Genomic DNA, 23,271 nt, shown 5'->3' on the forward strand with positions numbered 1-23,271 from the left:
CTCCTCTAAATACATACCAAAAATACTACAAAAAATCAAAACGACGTATAGGGAAATAAATTAAAACACTATGTTTATTTTTGAAGTAAAACTTTAATTTCAACATTCTAAAATGTTGAAATTTTCTTGCTTTTCTGTTAGCAAAATTGTCGATGATATTGGCGAAGTCTATTTCATAATAATGTAGGTAATTCTTAATCTATTTTATTTAGAAAAACTTCTCTCACAACTAGCAACACCTAAACACCTACAGCAATTCTGAGGAAAATTCACAGCAGTATTACGAAATTTGGAAATGAGTTCTCGAGTCTGTATTTTAGAATTAACTTCAAAAAGTTCAAAGTGTCGCACAGGGCAGACCACTCCCTCTGCCCCTCCCTAGCTACGCCTCTGTCTGGGAGTTATGGCAGACAGAGGTTTGAAGTTTAACAGTCACATTCCTAAAATTGTGAGAACACATAATGGATTGTAGCAATGATGAGGAGTATATTGATTTGCAGAAGCAAAGAGGTTATGGTTTCCTTGTATAAGAACTTCATCAATCTGGATATGAACCACTGTGCACAGATTTGGTTGTCTGGTTTCCAAAGGATGAGGATATCTTAGAGGGAGTCCAGAGAAGATTCACAAAGTCAGTTTTGGCTTATGGAATATGAGAACAGACCAGATTAAAGTTGAAGAGATTTTTCATAGAGTTAAGGGAGAGAGATAAGGATAGAACAGGAAGCCATCCCTAGAAGCTGTATAAGGAGGGTGTTAACAAAGGAGTGAGGTCTGATGTTAATAATAATAATAAAAGATAATTATTATATCATTATTATTAATAATGATGATGATAATAATAAAAGATAGTCAATACAGTTAAAGCTTACTTAGCGCTTTTGTGTTCAACTGTATCAACAGCATCCATCTCAGTTTTTCATTATATTTCCATGGAATATTTGCCAAAATTGGCAACGTAAACAAGAAGATTCCTTATTAATTGGCAGTAGTGAAATCCATACTAATGATCATTTACCATTTCAGAGTTCTTTGGTAAAGTAGAAGTTGAATATGAACTGAGTTCATCATCACTTTAGAAAGAATTAAAGTGAAAGGACAGGAATTTGTTGTAGAAATTATTGCCCTTCACAGGAATTGGATGGGGGTTGGTTAATTTCTAAACTCTATGATAAATATCAGGGGAATAAGAGAGTAAAAAAGCATTATAAAACAGCATCAGCTTTAAACAGTAGAAAATCTTCAGAACATTTTGAGAAATATCATTAGGACTAGAAGACTTTGGAGTTTTTACAGATTGAAAAGACTATCTCTTCCTAATAATAAATTGAAGGCGAGCATGAGTTTGAAATGATAGAAGGATAGTTACTGACATCATCAGTACAAAAATTGGAGGGAAAACATGTAGCTGGATGATTTGCTTTTTCTCTTAGTAATGATGCAATAGATTTAACAGGGGGGGGGAGTAGAGCTCAGCGAAAGTTATTATTAACACCATACCTCCATCGAGTCAAGAGACTCATCATAGAAGGTACACACCATCACACAAAGTTCATCAAACTATGCTTTAAACTCATTTAATGTGTCTGCATTCACTGCACTCAGGAAATGCATTTCAATCATTGTTCACTCTTCATGCAAAGAACCTGCTCCTCACTCTTGCTCATACCCTTTGAAAAACATCCCCTTACCAACTTATGTTCAATCATATCCCTTTCCTCCTATTCACGAGGTTTTAAAAATTGCCTTCCCTAAATCTGCCTTTATACCCCAAATTCAAAATACTAGTTATCACTTTAGTCAATCTTCTCTGGACCCTTTCTAATGTATCCTCATCACCATAAAAACTATGTGATCCAAGCTGTGCATAAAAATCTAATATGTCACGTTATTATACAATTGAACCATAATCTCTTTATTTCTACGTGTCAAGGTTCTCTGCATCATAACTATGGATTCACACAATGAACAATCATTTTCTGATTGTGCATTGTGTGACCTCTGAACTTCTGTTCCTTGTTCACGACCTCCAAGATCTCTCATCTGCTCTATCCCCTTCAGAATTTCTCCCCAAGTGTATACTTCACATCCCATCATTACCTACCAAATTTCATAACCTCACCTTTACAACATTGAACTGATAGTTCCACTCACTTGTCCACACATACAGTCTATTGAACTCCTCCTGTAAGACCACAACTGCTTGACACCTCATCATTATCCTCAATTTTGCATAATCTACAAACATATCTCCAGTTAACCTGTCCTAATATCATGAATATACAAACTAAACAACAACAGCCCCCAAATAGTTCCTTGCTGCACACACACCACTTGCTGATACCTGTGATCATTAGTTTTGGCAAGGGCCAGAAAGATTGACTGATATTTGGATATGATCCAGTTTCCTTCTTTTGGCCATTTGAAAATCAATTTCTGATGCTTCAACTATGAGGATGTTTCAAAAAATGAGGGAACAATTTCTGTTGGTGATTCTGTTCTGTGATGGACTTTATTTCAACATATGCATTTATGACATATGGTATATCACTTTTCCACATAGTCACCAATTGACGTTTATACCACTATGACACCAAACTTGTTTGTTTTAGCATAAAAATTGGTATCTGCAAATACCAAGCATTATGCTAATTGCTTGTGCTATTGTGTGCAAGATGTATCATTGCTTTCAAGTCTTGCTAGCCAGATGTCCTTCAGTGATCCAGATGGGTGGAAATCATTGACCTACCTGTTGAAGAAGCAGGTAGGCCAAAGTTTCCCAGTAGTAGTATTAGCAACAGTAGTACTGTAAAAACTCATATGTAATAGTCAATAATTGTGTAACTTCCATTTCTCTAAATCCAAACCTATTTCTGTGATATGACATTTTATCATTCCATTACTGATGGAGATAAATTTTTACTCATACAGTAAATTGCACCAGTAGCAATTTATTCAGGACAACTGGCAGCACCAGTTTTCCTCATCTTGTAGTCACACGAAGAAACAGGCCATTACAAAAACTTCACTTGTTTACTCCTTCTTCTCCATCAGCATTTTATGTGCAGCATGTGTTACCTTATGTTTTGAGAAAACACTCATATTTTAAGGTTTAATATGGGCATAAATGGAAAGTGAAAATTTTGATGAAAGACAGTTATGATAGCTTGCTTCTTAACTTGGTCAACATTGATATACTTCTTGGAGAACCAAGACTTAAGTAACAGACTAAAATTTTAATTAAAGATGCCAAGAAATTATATTCTTGTTTTCATCCTTCATTCAAGTGTAAGCAAACAAAGTTTGTACAACTAGCCCAGTGACTTCATGTGACTGGGCTAGTTGTATATAGAGGCTAATGACCTCACATCAATTGCCTTAGTATCCCATAATGCAATGCGCATATCCTTATGGACATTTATAATGTTATGCAATATGGAAAAGGCTACTAGCCAGACCTTTTTCAACCTTTATTGAGATCTCATCAGTGGGAGCTAGTAAGGTGTGACACTTTTTGACTATTTTGATTTTGCACATCCACTTTCACTTCATTCATCAACACTTTTTCTAGACTCTGAACATCAAATCCATTCAGATGCAAACTAGCCTTCTTGTACAAGACCTTTTGTCCATGAAACTCAGTCCATGCACAGGTTATGCAGGAGGAATGGTGTGGAATTTGCAGATGTGTGGAGTGAGTTTAATGGACAGTACTCATTATGGCCTTCCTTCTCAACTCTGTCATACCACAGTAACAGACTCACTATCTTAACTCTCCCACTCTTATCTTTTGCTACTTTCTGTAACTCTTTTTCCTCCCTCATACCATACTTTTCTCCTTTCGAATTATTTGTTCCAGCCAAAACAATCAACTCTTTCACTTTACCCTTTTGTGCTCTAATAGCCTTGCTTACATCATAATTTTGCACTAGGAATCACGATTTTGTCACACTTTCACTAATCACACCTCTTATTATAGAATCGCTGTATAATACTCTTTCCTTAATTTTTTGTTCTCTTTTAGTCAAGCATTCCTTTCTCTTTCTTTTTTCAACTGAATCCCACACCAAATGTTTTTGCATTTGCTGCAGCTCATGCTTTGTCCTGTGTATCACTCTGCATAACTGTGCCATCTCCCTCATTACAGTCAACTTTTCAATCTTTACATCTGTCATACTACTATTTTTTTCGATCACTACTTTTACTCCCTCTCTCTCTCTCTCTCTCTCTCTCTCTCAGTCATGAAAAAAATCTTCTCCCTTTCAATCCTATCTTCAATTACACCATCACAAACATTTTCACACATATTTTCTGTTCCATCTACTGCTTCAATCTCATGACCTGATCCACACTTCTAACCCTCACTTTTGTAGCATTTTTGGCACCATCTCCCACCACTATCACTTTCAAACCATATTTCATTTGTCTTTGGTAATGCTTGCAGACATTGTACAAATTCCCTCTGGTTGAATTCTTTAAACAATGATGCACTGGATGCCATTGTTCTGCTTCGCATTGGTGCCATGTGCTATACTACGTAACTTTCCTTTTGGAAAGATAATATTGACTATATTTAAATAAAATTTTTAACTTAAATCTAATTACCACCACAATACAATCAAATTCTAACACAATTTTCAACTAATAGCGCTATTTTTTCTAAACTAAACGGCTTAGCTTTCAGAGCTCTCCAAACATAGGTCTATCATGAGATGACACCTGATGGATCACCATGCTGAAACTTTTTTTTTTTTTTTGCACTTTTGCTATTTTAATTTTTTCAAAGATTTTTCCCATCCTAGTGTTGACTAAAGTAATGAAGAAGACCAACAGTCAGCTAATCAAACCTTAAACAATGAAGACCAGATCTCTGTCTTCTTAGACTGACCGTTTCCTGGCATAATCACATCCCCCTATAGCATCCTCATCTTCCAAAAATAAAAAATAATAATAAGTACCATTTTTTTTTTGCTCAAAATGTTTCTTTTCATCTCTCCAATTACTTATGCTATATATATATATATACAGGGTGTTCGGGATAAATTTGACAGTTTCGTAAGGAAAAAGAAAATCTTCTTTGTATCTATTAAATTTAATGAATTGACAAAAAAACATTACAGGCAGAGTTAATTACAATACTATCAACAAGATTTACTCAAAATAACCACCATTAGCATCGATCACAGCTTCAATTCTGCTTCGGAACCTCGAACAAGCTGATGCTACAGTCTCCCTGGGAAGGGCCGCAAAAACTGTTTTAATTTTATCCATTAACTGGGCTTTTGTATTACTGGAAGTGCGATTGGTGTCTTTTTCAACTGCGCCCCATACAAAATAATCCATGGGGTTAAGGTCTGGGGAGTTTGGAGGCCAAACATTTGGACTGGTGAAGTCGTAGAAATTTTCAGACAACCATTTTTGACTTTTCCCAGAGGTGTGGCAAGGGGCCGAATCCTGCTGCCATACATACGGCCTACCATTGGCTACCCTTGTTATCCAGGGCTTGACTACAGTTAGCAACTCCACGAACAAAGCCCGAATTCCAATGCCAGGGTTCTTCAACACCTGTTCCTGCAGATTTGCGAGGAATTCTGCTGTACGAACGCAATCAGATCGTCTGCTAGGGATCTTTCTTCTTGCTACATCCTCGTAGTCACCATTGCAAGTCTCTAGTTCATGCCTGATTGTTTTTACTGTATTCAGGGAGCATTGGGCAGCAGTCGTAATATCCTTATTTTGATGGCGGGCACGAATCATCATGATACAAGTTATTCTCTTCCATGATTCAGGTGGGTTCCAGCTATCCATCCTTTCTGACATCTTGTATATGAATGAAGAAGGGTCCAAACTTTTAAATGAAGAGAAGTGTGTGTTAATACATGTAACTTACGGAAAAATATAATTAATTATAAATATGTCAAATTTATCCCGAACACCCTGTATATATATATCCCAAATCTGTCTGGTCTCAAAATACTGCATTTACATTTGTGGTGTGCACCTAAAACCTATAAAAAATTCTTGATGCTTTTCAGAAGAAAAGAAAGTGGTTCAATTGATTGATGATTCTCCCCCCCCCCTCTCTCTCTCTCTCTCTGATTCTCTTCAGCCACTATCTCATAGATGGTCAGTTTTCACATTGTTTCTTCTACAGATGTTTCCATAGTATTGTTCAGAAGAACTAGGATTCATTCCCCCCATAAAGGATGCTAGTTCTTTCTCAATATTTAAACGACTGACTCATCAAATGAAAGTAGACTTTCATTCCATTTACCTCAGTTCTGCAGAAACAGCTTTCTCATATAAAGTATTTTTCGAGGAATACAATCTGAAGCTCTTCATGAGTGATATCAAGAGAATACTTTGCTCTTGACCCTAGTCTACACAAGGCATTTATTTGCTATAGGCATAGTAGCTTTTCTTGTGTGGGAGTGATATTTAAAAAAAAAAGAGAAAAAAAAAGTCAGAACTGAAAATCAATCCATTCTGTTTAGTCATCTTTTAGGTCTTTTGGCCAAGTCACTTAACTTCTTATAAACCTACTATTCAGAATAATATAATTAACCTCTTTACTGGCCTCGGCATATTTTTCCTATCCACCAAAATGTCGATGGGACGCATACGATAGAGTTGAAAAAACACAGATAAGAAGTGATAACCATCAGTTAAGAGGTGTAATAATCCTTCACACTCAGGAGAACCCCTTAACCAGATTAATTCAAGCAAGTAGCTGCATCTCAGAGGCAGCACTACTAAGCAGCATGAAATGCATAGCTCATTACACTGCATATACTGTGAAGAACTATGCATGAAATACACAGTTCCTTACAGTATATATAGTGTAGCTGTAATTTTAAAGAGATATAGGCTAAATATATTTTTATATTTCTAGCCCAGTTATCTTATAGTTTCCTTTTAATGGCTGGAGAGTATAAGAGAAACTTCCATTCTGAAATATGTTTTTTATCATGGGAGTGGGAATGCTACTGATGTATATGGAAAATGGTTGTAATCAATTATTGCATGTAGATCTTGTATCAGCCTATCAACCTAAAATCATTTTTTTTTTTTTTTTTTTTTTTTGTTAACTTTGCTAATTACGGTTAGATGACTGTGCATTTTTTTTGTCCTAAAAAAAAAACTTTATATTATTATTTATCAAGGAGTCCAAGGACTCATCTTGGGAAGGTACTTACTCCACTCTGCTACACACACAGCTTGCCCTCTTCTCTACTACTTTAATTCTCCAATTACACAGAACTACAATCAATGCCATCTACCTAAAAACAGTATTTTTTGTCTGTAAATTGCATATTTTCTGAGATCTGATTTGCCTAATGAAAAACCCGAGTTTCCAGGAGAAAAAACCCTGCTACCTCCATATGAGATTGACTAACTCACATTCAATTGAAAAAGCCCATATAAAGATTCCTCTTGTCATGACAAGAATCAAATTCAGACCTTTTCCAGTCTAAGAGCAGAGTGTATCCTCATTCTTTCAATTGTGCTACAGAGGCATTCATTATTGAAGAATTCATTAAATTAATTAATGTTAAACTTTAATTGTTTATTGTAACTTTGTTTCATCATGGTAGTAATTCATTTTCATGAATTACTCTCAAGAAACAATTATTTCATAATCGCAAAGGTATTTATTAAAAAGTTCATTGTTACTTAATTGTTTATTTATAATTCTAGTTATAAATTGCTTCACAAAATGCTTACAGTTCCTGTACTTGTATGTTTGGATTTACAGAAAACAAACCATAATAATGTTATCTACAGTACTTGAAGCTAAGTACTCCCTTCCTGTTTCCAAGAATTGCACATTATGAATTGAAACAAATAGTTATGAAACAATGTATTAGCTGAAAAAATTGAAATTATGTATTAGCTAATTGCTCTGCATAATAGGCAACTAAAGCAGTATCAATTATTAATGTCATTCTTATTATTAGTTTTGATGATCAGTTGTGAAAATAGGGAGAAAATAATCTTGTGCACTTTCTTTTAAAAAAAATAAAGAAAGAACATTGAAAATAACATTCTCTGATAAGGTTTATGGGAATGGTCACTACCCAGACTAGTTTCAACCTTTATTGAGGTCTTATCAGTGGGAACTGGACCCAGAAGTGATAACAAAGTTGAAATAATGAAGTCATATTTCCATGTACAAGTAGCCAAAAAGTGTCACACCTTATTATTAAAATACTCTGGATTAGAGATTAAAGATGCCAAGAAATTATATTCTTGGTTTTAATTGTAAGCAAACAAAGAGTTCAGGTGCAGACTTGACTTACTTGTCTGTTTGCTTACTTGGGAAAAAGGATTAAAACCTAGCTTATAAAATTGCTTGGTATCTTTAACATGTAAGCAAACAAAGTTTCTGCCTGAAGTAATTTCAGGACTGGGCAGGACTTCTGTATTACTTCAACTTTGGTATCACTTTTGGGTCTGGCTCCCACTGATGAGATCTCATTAAAGGTCGAAACTGGTGTGTCGAAACCCTTCCCATAATGCATAGCATTATACATGTCCATAAGGATATGTGCTTTGTATTATGGGATACTAAGGCAAGTGATGTGAAGTCATTAGCTTCTATGTATGGGTTGTCCATTAAAATGAAAGAACAGTCCAGTATACTGATTTGAAAAGTCAAAGACAACATGTATTGCAATATATTTGTCTTGCACATTTCCTTCTGTGCAATTTTAATGCTTTGTTGCTTTTATTGTCAGGTGCAGTTCCCAGGGACAACCACAGAATGTTTTAAGCAACTTCTTGTGTACATCTATTCAGACAATATTGATGATACTGTTACTGTGAATAACTGCTTGGAACTTTTAGAGTTGGCTAATCGCTTATGTCTTCCTCGTCTTATTGCTTTGGTAGAGGAACGAGTAATACACTTACTGAGAGAAATGGAAGAATATGGTACAGATATTACAGAAGAAGTTATTAGGTTGTTGGAACCATGTCAGGTATGTATGTATGAATTACAAACTGCTAATTTCAGGAGAATCTTTTCTTTATGTTATATGAATAAAGAAAGACGTTACGTATACTTAAGAATTTGGTGATCTAATTACATAAGATCTAAATAATTGGTTGTTTATATTTATAAATTTAATTTTTTAACATTTCTTTTAGAAAATAAAATTGCTCTTTTGTGTCATAATTAGAGAAATAACATTTTCAAGTTTATAATAAATTTAGTTTAATCCTTTATCCAAGTGTGAGCAAACATTTTCAAGTTCATTACTTGAATTTGTCTCACTGATGGACTCATTTTAATAATCCCATCAGTGAAGTCTGAATGAAGCCACGACTTTATATAATGTCCTTACAGTTTGAAATATTGTATGTATTATGCACTGAGATGCATATGTTAATTGCAGTTCACTCACACACTCCATAAAAAGATAAAAATAATAAACAAAATAAAAAAAAACAGTGGAAGTTCGGTATAGCAGATAAGGGGAGGGGAAGAGAGAGAGAATTTACTTCCTTTCCTTTTGAGTGAGTTCTCAAGAATAAATGCACTCAGAAGTAACATAATTAGAGTAATGCAAGTAGTATTTTAAACATTGAATATATGAGGACTAAAGTGCACAGATTTGGTCACCTGGTTTTCAAAAGGATGAAGAGATATTGGAAAGGGTCCAGAGGCAATTGACTAGGATAGTTTCTGGTCAGTCTCTGGAATGTTGGGTATATGAAGAAAGGTTGAGAAGATGCAATTTGAAGAATCTAGTGGATAGGAGGAAAAGGGGTGATATGATAGGGATGTACAAATTGGTAAGGGGTTGTTATAAGATTAAAGTCAAAGAGGATTTTCATAAAATAGTGGGAGATGGGGTGGGGGTTATCCCTGGAAGCTGTATAAGAAGGGTATGAGTAAAAGAGTGAGAAGTAAGTTTTGCATGGAGAGTGTGAATGATTGGAATGAATTTTCTGGGAGTGTGGTGTCTGCAGAGAATTTCTATTTAAGGCATGGTATAATGAGCTATGTGTATGACAAAATGACCTCTCACAATTGAGTCTGACTCCATGGGTAGTCTTAGGATAATAATAAAGTTCTTTTTCATATTTTCATTTGATATTCAGTCACAGTATTTAATGATGTGGCTAATTTTACTATAGCATTTTGTGTGTCCTTTGATATAATCATAGATTTTTGTTAGCTGTTGTACTTACAGAAGTGTGAATATACTTTGAACCTACTTGGAGATTCAGATGCAAGCATTGAATTTTGCTGATTATAGTGGCAAGTCAAGAAAAAACAAACAAAAAACCTTTGATTTTATTAATATTACATATAGTCCTGTACACATTATTTCCATTTAGTTAATGTATAAAGAGTATAGTATTGTCTTACAGTTGTTTTGGAATCCTTTCTGAGCCACTTTGCATTGAAGTAGAATTATTGTCTTATATTTCAAACTTATGGGTTTTACCATATAATTTACTGTTCCTGCATATAGGATGCACAAATAAATGCATAGCAAAAGAATTATTAAATTCTACTCTCAAAAGGGTGTAAATGTATAGTACATTAGTACCTTGGTGGACTAAGAGTAAATAATCCATAATCCAAAGACACAACGTTTCCATGTTTCATTTCCAGATTACCTTTGAAATCTGCCTTCAGGACCTAGCAGCTTCAAAAGCTTGAGGCGCTACCGCACTGCATGAAAAGCAAAGTAGTCTCACGCTGAAAAGCAAAGTAGTCTCACACTAGAAAATGAAATTCATCTGCCATTTAAAACAGTGGCATGTAACTTTTTAAAAGCTACTAGACAATTTATTTCAAATCATATGACTACCTTACAGTATTCCCCATTTGATATAATCATTGGCCAGTGCAAGTACTTCAGAAATATTGACATAAAAACAACAGAATTAAACTGTGTTTATCAATCAAAGAATGAAAATAACATGATACCCATAGTAATAGACTTCAGTGAGAAGTTGAGATATTTCATACTGAAATTAACAGAATGTCATCAGTGTGTATGGAGACAACAAGCAATTCAAAGAGATCAGATTGCCAATGTGAGATGGATAATAGAAAGAGCACAGGAATATCAAAAGAATGTTTACTTTTGTTTCCTTGAATATAGTAAGTCTTTTGACTCTGTAGATCATGTGAAACTGTGGAATGTGTTAAGAACAATGGGAGTACCAGAGCATTTCATTATCCTTCTGAGTAATCTTTATTGTGAACAAGAAGCTACTGTCCGAACAGATCTTGGAGAACTGAGTATTTCACAATAGGTAAAGGGGTGCGACAAGGATGTAATTTATCTCCGTACCTGTTTATCTTGTACAGCGAATGCATTTTAAGAATGGCAGGGCTGAAGGAGTCTTCAGTTGGAATTAAAATTGGTGGAAGAATTTGAGGTATGCAGATGAATGTCTGCATATCTCAAATTACCACCATGCTAATGCAAAGAAGATTTGGAGGAACTTATTATGAAAGTTAAAGAAGAAAGTTCTAAATATCACCTTAAACTTAACCTCAAAATGACAAAAGTTATGGCAACATATCAACTTAATGATTTTGAAGTAGATGAGGAGAAAATGGAAGTAGTTAACAATGTATATTGTTAACTACTTCCATTTTGTGGTCCTAGGATCCCGAATTGATAAAGATGGTTATTGTACTGAAGAAGTTAGAAGATTATTACTTGAAAAAAAAAGCAACGACAAATTTAAGCAAGATCTTTAAAGAAAAGATATTAGCCTCACAACAAAAATCAGAATCGTGAAAGCAATGATATTCCCTGTGGTGCTGTATGGATGTGAAAGTTGGACCCTGAGAAAGAGTGAAAGAAGGAAGATAGATACATTTGAATTATGGGTTTGGAGACGCTTACTGAGAATACCATGGACTGCAAAGCAAATCAATAAATCAGTGATAGACAGAATAAAGCCAGATTGCTCCTCGAAGCTATGATCATCAAGCAAAAATTGTCATACTTTGAACATATTATGCGAGCAAATGACAGTCTGGAGAAGATGATGATGCTTGTTAAAGTTAATGGAAGCAGGAGAAGAGGAAGACCAAGAATTAGATGGGTGCATGGAGTTAAAGAAGCAGCTGGAATGCGCTTGGAAATTCTGAAAGATATATGGCCAGGGACAGATCTGAATGGAGAGTGTATGTTCCAGGGGTCGAAAATGACTTGATGGAACATAACACACACACGCACGCACGCATGCACGCGCGCGCGCTAAAGAAATAATATTTGAAAAAAAACCACAAACAAATTATTTTTGATATTATTAAGAAAGACCTCCAGGGACTCAAGGGAGACTGCATATTATACGCACCAACTATCATACTTATTTTTGAATTCATTCACACTGCTTGCACTCACAACATCCAATGGCAATCCATTCCAATCATGCACTACCTATGAAAGAAAAATCTGGCCCTCACCCCTTCTTAGCGGCATTCATTCTCAGCTTCCAAAGATGCCCTCTTGTCCTTTCCCCACCCTCCATAAATTGAAAAATTCCATCAACTGAAATCCTGTATGACCCTTTGAGAAATTTGTAGGTCTCAATCATATGACCCCCCCCTCTTTTTCTTGTTTGCTAGTGCCTTCAGCATACAAATTCTCAATCTGTTTTCATCATAAGTATTCCACAATCCTGTTATTATTTTTAATACTCTCCTTTGCACTCTCTCCACTATATCAGAATCACAACAGAAACCAGGAGGCCAGAATAGTCCAAATGAGGTCTTATCGAGACCTTGTAAAGAGGCAAAATTATATCCTTATTTTTACATGTGAATGTGTCCCGTACACCAGTTTTTGATATCTGTCATTCAGCCATCCTCTTATCCATGCTAATATTCTGTAATCCAAACCCATATTTTCCAATTTATGCAACAGTCTACCATTCTGTAGTCTGGCAAAAGCCTTAGCAGAATCCAAAAGTATCATGTATATCCATTCCCCTTGTTTAGTTCAATGGTAACATTGCTATAGAATGTGAGCAAGTTGCTAAAACATGACCTTCCCTTAGTAAACCCATGTTCCTCACTGCAAAGTAGAGATTCACTGTCAACCCATTTCTGAATGCGAGCCCTAACAAATTTTTCCAAAACCTTCACCACCACTCTTGAGATACTGATTGGTTAATAGTTGGATACATCAGTTTTTGCACCACCCTTGTGCAATGGGATTACCATACATTCTTTCTATTCCTGCAGAATCTTCCCAATTCTGAGACTCAAATTATATAACTTGGTCAAAGGAATAGTCAGTTCAGCTGAACACTTTTTAGGTCCTGTGCTGATATCTCATCATTCCCTATTGCTGAATTCTTATTCATTATGTGCAACAGATATAATACCTCCTCTTCATACACCTGAGTTTTTTCATCCACTGAAGAGGTACAGTGAACTCAATGTTGTCATACACTGTGTTGATAGCTTTTAACAAAATGGGCACTCATTAGTTGAATAACCTCTTCTGCATCTGTTACCCTCATGCCATCTGCATTTAGAAGAGTTAGTCTTTCACATTCATTCTTTAGCATGCAGAGCCAGGTTCTTTTCATACTCACCCATTGCTTTTCGTACAACAGTTGTGACTATTCTAGCCTGCTGCTTATAATTTTCTTAACGGACGTTATCCTTATGTACACAGTATTTCTTCCACTTCATTCTTTTCCTATGACTCTCTTGCTTAATATCCTATTTATTCTTTGAACTCTCTGGACACATTCTGATATCTAATCATTTAAGTATTGTTTAAATGTTTCCCATGCACTGACAATATATTCTTCCATCCAGCAACTGATCCCATTCCACTGAACTTGGTATACCTCAGTTGGTCATAATTTCCTGCTTTGTAGTTCAGCATGTAATCTTTTAAATAGCACATTCATAAATTTAGTCACTTCCCAAGTGAGTACCTCATGATTACTCTCACCAACCAGAGACAAAATAGTTATGTCTTTAACTGAAACGCCCTCTGATCTCAATATTCATATCTAACACTCTTTGACTCTTTAACACTCTTCCTTCTGTCACATGCTGCTTGAGGAAGTTGTCCTGCTACCGAATCAATATTTGATAATTAAAGTCTCCCATTATGATTACTCATTTCGCACTCATGTTTTCTATTTGGTGATGCATTGTTTTATCACTAGTAACTGATCCACCAGGTCTGTAACAAATCTATTATGTAATTGATCTTGTTAGATTCCATCTCACACCAGATGGCTTCAAACTCACTGTAACTGAAATACTGTTAGTAGTACTACAATCATAGATCTCAACTCTAACTGGATCAACTCATCCAATATCATTAGCAGCATGTCCCCTCCTCTCTATCCTTCCAAAAAATACTGTACCCCTTACACTCAATACCAGTTAGTATGTATGATTCTGATAGTGTCTCACTAATGCCTACAATCTGAGGTCCAAACATATAGACCAAGGCAACAAACTCTACTCCATTGTTTCTGATACTCCTAGCATTCATATACAGACATAATCATCTACCTTCACGTTCTTATGTATACTCCTGTCTGCAGTTTGTATGACACAGTTGGATAACTTGCAGATCTCTATTCTTCTCTAGTACCTTATACATGTAGACATCTTTGCACACGTTTGATGGATCTGAACTGGACATAAACAAAGTCAAAATCATTCTCTCCTCATCAACATTTCCATGATAAAGCCCATTCTCATCATTAACACAGTTATGTAACATTGTCTCTCTCTTACACTACACTCACATTCTCACCATTCCTTCCTTTATAATTTAGTTTCCCTGACTCACTGTGTTGAGTTAAAAAACTAATACCAGTTATTAGTTTTTCAAGACTCCTGATACCAAATGCATTCAGGTGTAGACCTTCCGTCTTATACAAATCCAATCTTCCCTTAAACTCACTCCACACATCTAAAAACTCGCATCCATTCACAGCATACACATCAAATCATTGACTATCTATTATGGTAAATAATTCTTCTTAATTCATTTTTATCATATCAAGGTAGTATACTGACGATTTTCATACTCTCACTCTTGCCTCTTCCAACAACCCTTTCGTGTTCTCTTTCATACTGCTAGTTAAGTCGTTAGTACCTACTACAATTACGATCTCATTTAGTTTTCTTTTCTGTTTTTGAATTGCTTCCTTTATATTCTTAATTTTTACTCTGGGAAAACTCGAAGTTATATCACGCTCATCAATAGCATATCAATAGCAATAGTATTATAGAGTCACCCTACCAAATAACATCCTTCTTTTTACAAACAATGTCACTTACCTGATTTCCGTTACTTCCTGATTTACCTATTTCTGTGCTTTGTTGTTTCTTATTTTGCTGCTTAATTTTCTTTCCTCCCTATGTTCATTTAAAAGAACTCTCAGACTTTTGTAATTCCTGCTTTGTCTCTCTGATGATCTGTTTAATTTTACTATTTTTGAGATTAATTCATTTTCAATAACCTCCTCCATATCTACAGTGACCTCGTTAGTGGGACTATCCTGCTTGTTCTCGATTGTGTTGCTCTTCTTAGCACAGTATAACAGTAATTCAGCATAAAGTCATGTTTCTTGTGCGTTTTTGGCACCATTTTAATCTTATACTTATTATTGAAATATCTTAATAAAATATGTTATAAAACACTAAAATCTACACTAATATATTATAAAATACTAATTTTCTAAGGGAAAAACAGTAAACAGACAGAGATCACCAGTTTTACATGGGCGTTAAATTCACTGACCATCCACAACCACCATCTTATATAAACATCTTATTTACATAAGATGATTATATAAGATGGTATAGAAAATAGTTTATATATATATATATATATATTATTTCTCAAACTTGCTGCAACCATTTTAATTGGTAAACCAGTTGTTGTATTTGCTTTCTATCTCCATTCTTTGAATTTCTTGTTGTTTCCACACATTTATGATGTATTGTTAAATTCAGTACAAAATATCTGTACTTTCCATTAAAGTTTATTACTGTGGTTATTGTTTTTTTTTTTTTTTTCCTCCCCATTGTTTGATCTTTATGCCGCAGTTACTTTTAAAGATTGTGTTTATTGATCATATGAATTGGATATTTCAGATAGAAAATAACCATTCATCATCAGTGATAACATTTAGGCAAATCCAAACTTATAACAATTAGCTAACAATTCATGGCAAGTGCACATGCTATAAAGATGGAATCTGACTAATTAAACTTAAAATATGCATCAGAATCTCTAAAACTTCAGGCAAGGATAGGCCATGATTCTGATTTTAATTGGAATGATGCAACAAGAAACCTCAAAAGTTCTCCTTAAACAAGTGTTTATATACAAAATGCATCTATGAATCAAGTGGGTGTTCTTCCAGATGATTCATTGTTAGTCACATAAGCTGAGTCTTGAAAATCAGTGGAATCGATACAGAACACAGGATTGCTGAGAGAACAGTTGCTTGATTCATAGAAGCCATTTTAATTATTATTATTATTTATTATTATTATTATTATTATTCAGGCCTCAGGACTTATGTACAATAACAAGGTGATGCACGTCTTGGACAAGAGAGATACATATACAGCAGTATACTTCGATTTTGCAAAGGCTTTTGATAGATTGCTACAACGTATGATGGTAACTAAACTAGAGCAGATGGGACTGGATGATAGCTTAGTGAGTTGGATAAGGAATTGGCTGTTATATAGTTATCAGCAAGTTGTGTATGGGGGGGGGGGGTCACAAATAGTGCGCCACAGGAAAAAAATAACATTAATTTGTATATTAATGATATTGGGATGGGTTTAATAGGTAATAATATACAACTGCCTGCAGATAACACAAAACTGGGGAGAGTAATAAGGAATCAAACAGATGTTGTGGCCTTACAAGAAGGCTTGAATAGATTGTATGAGAAGGCTTTCTTAACAGTATGGAACTGTCAGTTCAATGTTGCCAAGTGAAAGATTCTGGAATTTGGTAGGTAACAATGGGATACAAAGTATACACTTGATTGGAAAATTTCGGAGGAAGTTAAATAGACTAAAGACCTTGGAGTTGTGGTGGACAAGGATCTGAAGTCCACAGATCACATTGCATGAGCTGTGAAGTCATGGTATCAAGTTATGGCAATGATGCGGAGGACCTTAACATGCAGAAGTAAAGAGGTATTATTTCTGGAAAAATTTCAACATTACTCCTCTAAATAAATTTTTATTGCTATTTTTGCCAATTTTTATTTAGGAGTACTCCGCTTTATAATTTCATCAGTTTTTTGTTCAACTTTTAGGGCATTACTGATGTTTTAAAGACGATACATGAAGAGTATATGGGAAGAATAATTTTGGACATACCTATAAATAAAGAAATAAAGAGGTTTTGGTTCCATTGTATAATGGCTTGATCAGGTTTTGTATGGATTATTGAGCACAGATTTGGTCCCCTGGTTGTCATGGTGATGAAGATTTACTGGAAAGGGTCCAGAGAAGACTAAGGTCATAACTGGTCTTTGGGATGTTGGATATGAAGACAAATTGAGGGAATGCAATTTGTAAAGCCTTGTGAATAGGAGGAAAATAAGGGATATAATTGAGACATTTAAGTTCATAAAACGAGGTTATTACCAAGTTAATGTGGAAGACATTTTTCACAGAATGGGAGAAAGAAGTAAAACAAGTGGACATCCCTGGAAGCTGTATAAGGATGGTGTGAGCAAGGGCACAAGCAGCAGTGTTTTTGTATGGAGAGTGACTTGTGGGTGAAATGCATTGGTTTACACTGTGGTGAATACAGATACATTGAATGAGTTTAGAGCATGGTTTGATGGACTTTATATGTAACGGTTGTGCCTCCCATGTCTTTTGATTTCATGGAGATCTGGAGTTAATAATAATAAATTTACATACATATTTTTCTTTTCAATGTGATACTCACTTACACCTGATCAAAACTAAATGGTGTTCACTTTCTGTTTCATATCACTTGTACGCTAGTCACAGAAATGTCACAGATGGCATTTCACTTGGATGGTATATATCCTTGCATAATGGTCACTCAGTAACTCAACAATTTTATCTACTTCTGTCACCTCACTATCATCGGCACTTATTAAAGTCACTCTTCCATAGTCATTCTTTCTCTTCCTCGTCACATAATGTAACAGCTCTCTTGGATATTTTTTTAGCTTCCTCAGCTAGTTTCTTCTTATAATATGCTTCTGCCTTTCTTACCATTCTGGTTGCATTTCTTGCCTGACCTTTTTATTGTTTGTGAGTTTGCTAGTCACCTTTTTCCTTATATCCCCTCCATAAAATTTTATTTTGCAGCTCCTACTTAATTATACTACTCATTCATCTAACTCTTACCTGATTAACCCTCCTGACATTGGGTATACAATCTGATGGCTTCTGATACCCCTTACCTTAACTATCTCCCATGCACTACTAACATCCTTCCCTCGTAGGTTTTTATTCCATGGTACAGCTTCAAGTACCTCCTCATCTTGTCATTATCACTTGCCTTGTAGTTCCACATATATCCCTTTTTGACAGAATATTTCCCATGTTTTTCAATCTCCCAAGTTAAGACTGCATGATTACTCTCCCCAAATGGAGGCAATGTGGATACCTTTGTTATGGATAGTTCTACTAACCAGATCCAAAAACTCATAAACTGAGTCCCCTCCATCATATGCTCCCTCAAGCAGTTATCTTCAGTACTTGTATAAATTCCATTTCCTTCCTTCCATGTGATCTTTCTTCTTTCCAATCAATATCTCCATAATCGAAGTCTCTCCATAATAATTACTCATCCTGCATTCAGTGTACTAATTTGCTGATGCATTTCTTCCACATTACTCCCTGACCAACTGTATGTTAGCCTCAATCTCACACCAGATAGCATCAAAAGAACTTCCATGCACCTACCTGTCTCCTATTCTTTTTGGCTGCAATTCATCTGATAGCATCAGCAATATCCCTATCCTTGCTATCTTTTCTATTCTCCCTGAGAATACTAAACCCTTTACATTTTATCCCTGTAACTACATCATCATTAGTTCCATATTGCTATAAACCTGGTAATGTGGAGGGCAGTGAGAAGGAAATATATAGGTAAATTAGTTTAGCAAATAAGAAAAGGATAATTTTAATTCATAGATTGGAATGAAGCAATAGAACCTGGGGACAGAGTGAGAATGAATTTCTTGGGTTTTTGAGAGACAACTACTTTAGGCAGTATGTAGCAAAGGATAAATGAATAAGGATTTTGGATTTGATCATCTGATCAGAGGATGCTATTATAAATCATCAGCATCATCAAATTCCTGATATGTTCCCTCAGGGGTGTACAGGATAATTATGAGTACCACATGAAAAAGTTATCCCTTTACTATTTTCCACTCAACAATTTTCCTCCAAATTATCTGTTAAGACTCCAACACTATCAGATGTTATATTTCTGTCTTTTAAGCTTTTTATTGTATCAATCAATATACATCTTGGTCTTTCTCTGTGTCTTTTTCCTGTCAACCTGGCAAAGAATACTTACTTTGATAATCTTTCCTCTTCCATTCTGTTTAAGTGACCATATCACCTCAGATTAGCTCTGTTAATGCATTCCTGGATGCTGACAATGTCAAGTACTTTCCTAATATCCTCGTTTTTAATATGATATTGCCATTGATGCCATCTGTTCATGCCCCTAATCTTTCTCAGGACTCATATCTGTGGTCTCTAGTCTTTGGTCAAGTGTTTTACTTCTAACCCAGCTCTCAGATCCATAACTTAAAATTGGTTTGAACACTGTCTTGTATACAGCAAATTTAGTGTATTGACTAATTTCTCTCTTATTCCATATAAATTTGTTCAGTTGACTTCCTACAATACCAGCTTTACTAATTCTGTTGTCTATTTCCATATTTAATTTACCATCTTTAATAAAAAAATTGTGCCTAAATAGCTGAAATGTTTTACTTGTTTTATAGGTTCGCCATATTTTTTCTGCGTATTTTCATTGTTTTTGTCTTTTTATTGCTGATTTTCATGCCAACTTTATTACAACAGTTATTCAGTTTAGTCAGGGAATCTTGCATACTTGTGCTGGGTTTATTCAGAAATATCTGTATAAAGTATCTCTTTATGCATTATCTGCATAAAGTATGGATCTTCAATGCATGGCCCATGGGCCACCTGTGGCCTGCGGAGCTCTTTGCCGTGGCCTGCTGGCCATTTTGAAAAAATAACTACTTAACATTAAAATGTGATTATATAAAAAATAATTTCAATGAAGCCTGCTGGCCACTAAGCTATGCTGCGGTATTTAGAATTGTAAGATGCTTTCCAGATACACAAGGAACTCTGTGCATTTGATACTTTACGTAAAATCTTATAAAAATAAATATTAAATAGACATGCTTCTTCAGCCGTCTACCTGTGCCAAGCATTACTTAAGTACTAGTACTAACGTCGCAGGTAGATGGCTGAAGCAATAGCTCTTTCGAGTGCGTTATCTATTGCCTTCCAGATACAACTCGAAGGTTCTTGATACTTCGTTATTTTCATATAAATACAAGAGGATCTCATCCACAGTCAGTCAGTTGTGAACAGCGTGATATTCGTGTATAAGCGCATGCAGGTTCGTCGTGTCAGCCATAGCCTATTGTGGTTTTATATTGCCAGACTTTTTTCATTAGTGTGAGACATATTCAGTGGATAATAGCCGTTACATGGCCATTTTGGATCATATTTTGGGTTCACCTTCCATCACTATGGCGTCTACAAGTAAAAAGTGTAAATTAAGTGATTCTTGTCGGGTTTTTAATGAAAAGTGGACTAATTTGTACTTTTTTGTGCTGATCGACGATAAGCCAGTGTGTTTAATTTGTCGTGAGTTAGTGTCAATATCAAAAGAATATAATATAAATTGACACTATGAGACAAAGCATGCATCCAATTTCGATCACCTTCAAGGGCAGCTTTGTGTGGACAAAGTGAACCATCTCCAAATTGATTTAAAATGCCAGCAGGGTACATTTAAAAGACAGAGGGAAGAGAGCAAAGCGTGTGTCAAAGTAAGTTATGTAATAGCTGAAAAAATTTCTAAAAAATCAAAAGCCTTCTTGGATGGTGAGTTTCTCATTGCTGTTGGAGAAATTCTGTGCCCAAATAATAAGGAAGTGTTTAAAAAACTGAGTTTGTCTGGGGTAACTGTAGCACGATGTGTCGAAGAACTTGCCAATGACATTGGCAACTTTAAAAAAATGATCATCCGAATTTATGTCATATTCATTTGCTTTAGATGAGAGTACAGATGAGATGGATACAGCAGAACTGGCTATCTTTGTCTGTGGCATTGATCAACAATTCGCTGTGACAGAAGAACTGCTAGCGCTTGTACCTATGAAGGAAACGGCGAAAGGCACTGATATTCTTGAAGCTGCCAAGAAAATGCTCCTGCATTTTGACCTCAGCTTAACCAACCTCGAGGGTGTGGTAACTGATGCTGCCCCTGCTATGGTGGGAAAGAACAAAGGGTTTGTTGTGTTGCTATGGAAAGAATCGGAACTAGAAGGAAAAGATTTCATCCATTACTACTGTTTAATCCACCAGGAGAATTTGTGTGCGAAAACTATCGGATTTGAGAATGCCATGAAAGTTATTGTGACTGTTGTCAACATTATTAGGGAAAGAAGAACGGATCACGGCGATGTGGTTTATTATAGTGATGTGCATTGGTTAAGCAGAGAGAAGGTTCTTAAAAGAGGCTTTGACTTAAGAAGCAAAATACAGCAGTTCATGCAAACCAAGGGGAAGCCGATTGCAGAATTCAACGATCTGAAGTGGATGACCGACTTTGCCTTTGTGACCGACATCTCGTTGCATATGAATGACCTAAATATGTGGCTAAACTCCAATCCAAAGATCAACTGGTGCACACTCTGTTTGATCACATCAAAGCTTTTGTGGCCAAGCTTAAACTTTGGGAGGCACAACTCCCAAAAAAAAAAGACAACTCATTTTTAGCTTCTCACTGAGTCCAACTGTTCATCTCTTGATGAATATGCTACAAAATTAGCAGTGTTGCCAAGTGAGTTCGAAGAGAGATTTAGTGATTTTCGTAACCAACAGTCTTCTTTAGATTTATTTTCAATGCCATTCAGTGTCAATGCTGCCGAAATGACAGGCTCAGTACAAATGGAGGTACTCCAAAACAACTATTCTTTGAGATAAAAATTATTCAATGTGCCTTTGCTTATATTTTACAAAGACTAAATTTCTGAGGACGCATTCCCTAATCTTCGCTGGCATGCTTTGAAGATGTGTGCTTTGTTAGGAAGCACATACTTATGTGAGCAGTTCTTCTCCAGAATGAGGCATGTGAAGTCCAAGACAAGAACTCAGATTATGGACCAGCATCTCGAGAATACTCTGCACATAGCGACTCCTCAACATTGATGCCAACATCAACAAGCTAGTCAAGGAAAAGCATTGCCAAGTTTCCCATTGACATTGTAAAAAATGAATGTTTTCTTCATTAAATTATCTTTTTTCAAGTATTGATTATATTTACTTATCATGAACCTGACTCCTACCTACGCTCTTAAAGCTGAATTTGTTTATTTTTATAAGATTTTATGTAAAGTATCAAATGCACAGCGTTCCTTGTGAATCTGGAAAGCATCTTACAATTCTAAATACTGCAGTATAGCTTAGTGGCCTGTGGGCTTCATTTAAATATTTAATGCGGCCCGCACTGTCTGAAAGGCCGAAGACCCTTGGCATAAAGTAAAGAGTTAAGATTAATATCAACAATTTTCATATCAGATTTAGTACCACTTTCCTTCATAATGTGATCCATATAGATAATGAATAACAGTGAAAATAATGTGCACCTTTGTCGCACACCTGATTTTACCTCAAACCATCTTCCTGTACATCCTTCAATTCTAATTACTGACTTACAGCTTAAATAGAAACTATGTATTGCCCGATATAATGTCCCATTTACACCTGTTGGTGGCACTTATATATTATGTATCTTGTATCTCTCTTACTGATATATCGGGACAACGCATTTAATGTTAGCTTTTCTTATTACAGTTGCAATATCAAGTTCTATCGCACGTGTCCCTACGTTAAAAGGTTGCATCATTGTTATGCGATCCACATTAGTAATAAGCTTAGCCTTACATCTCATTTCTTTTATGCTCCTTCTTACTTAGCTTAACCTTTAAAGGTCACCAGAAGATTTCCCA

General features: G+C 35.4%; 1 protein-coding gene across 1 annotated transcript in view; it reads left to right on the forward strand.

Annotated features, from left to right (window-relative positions):
* The window catches only part of LOC150106305 (rho-related BTB domain-containing protein 2-like), a 363,993-nt gene that overhangs the window by 256,607 nt on the left and 84,115 nt on the right, over positions 1 to 23,271 (forward strand). The window contains 1 exon segment of the mRNA XM_090392338.1: positions 8,739 to 8,981. Within this exon segment, the coding sequence (XP_090248464.1) occupies positions 8,739 to 8,981 (243 nt within the window).

This window comes from Typopeltis vanoorti, chromosome 5, assembly GCF_054136105.1.
Source record: "Typopeltis vanoorti isolate ZY-2024b chromosome 5, IOZ_Tvanoo_1.0, whole genome shotgun sequence".
NCBI lineage: Eukaryota > Metazoa > Arthropoda > Arachnida > Uropygi > Thelyphonidae > Typopeltis > Typopeltis vanoorti.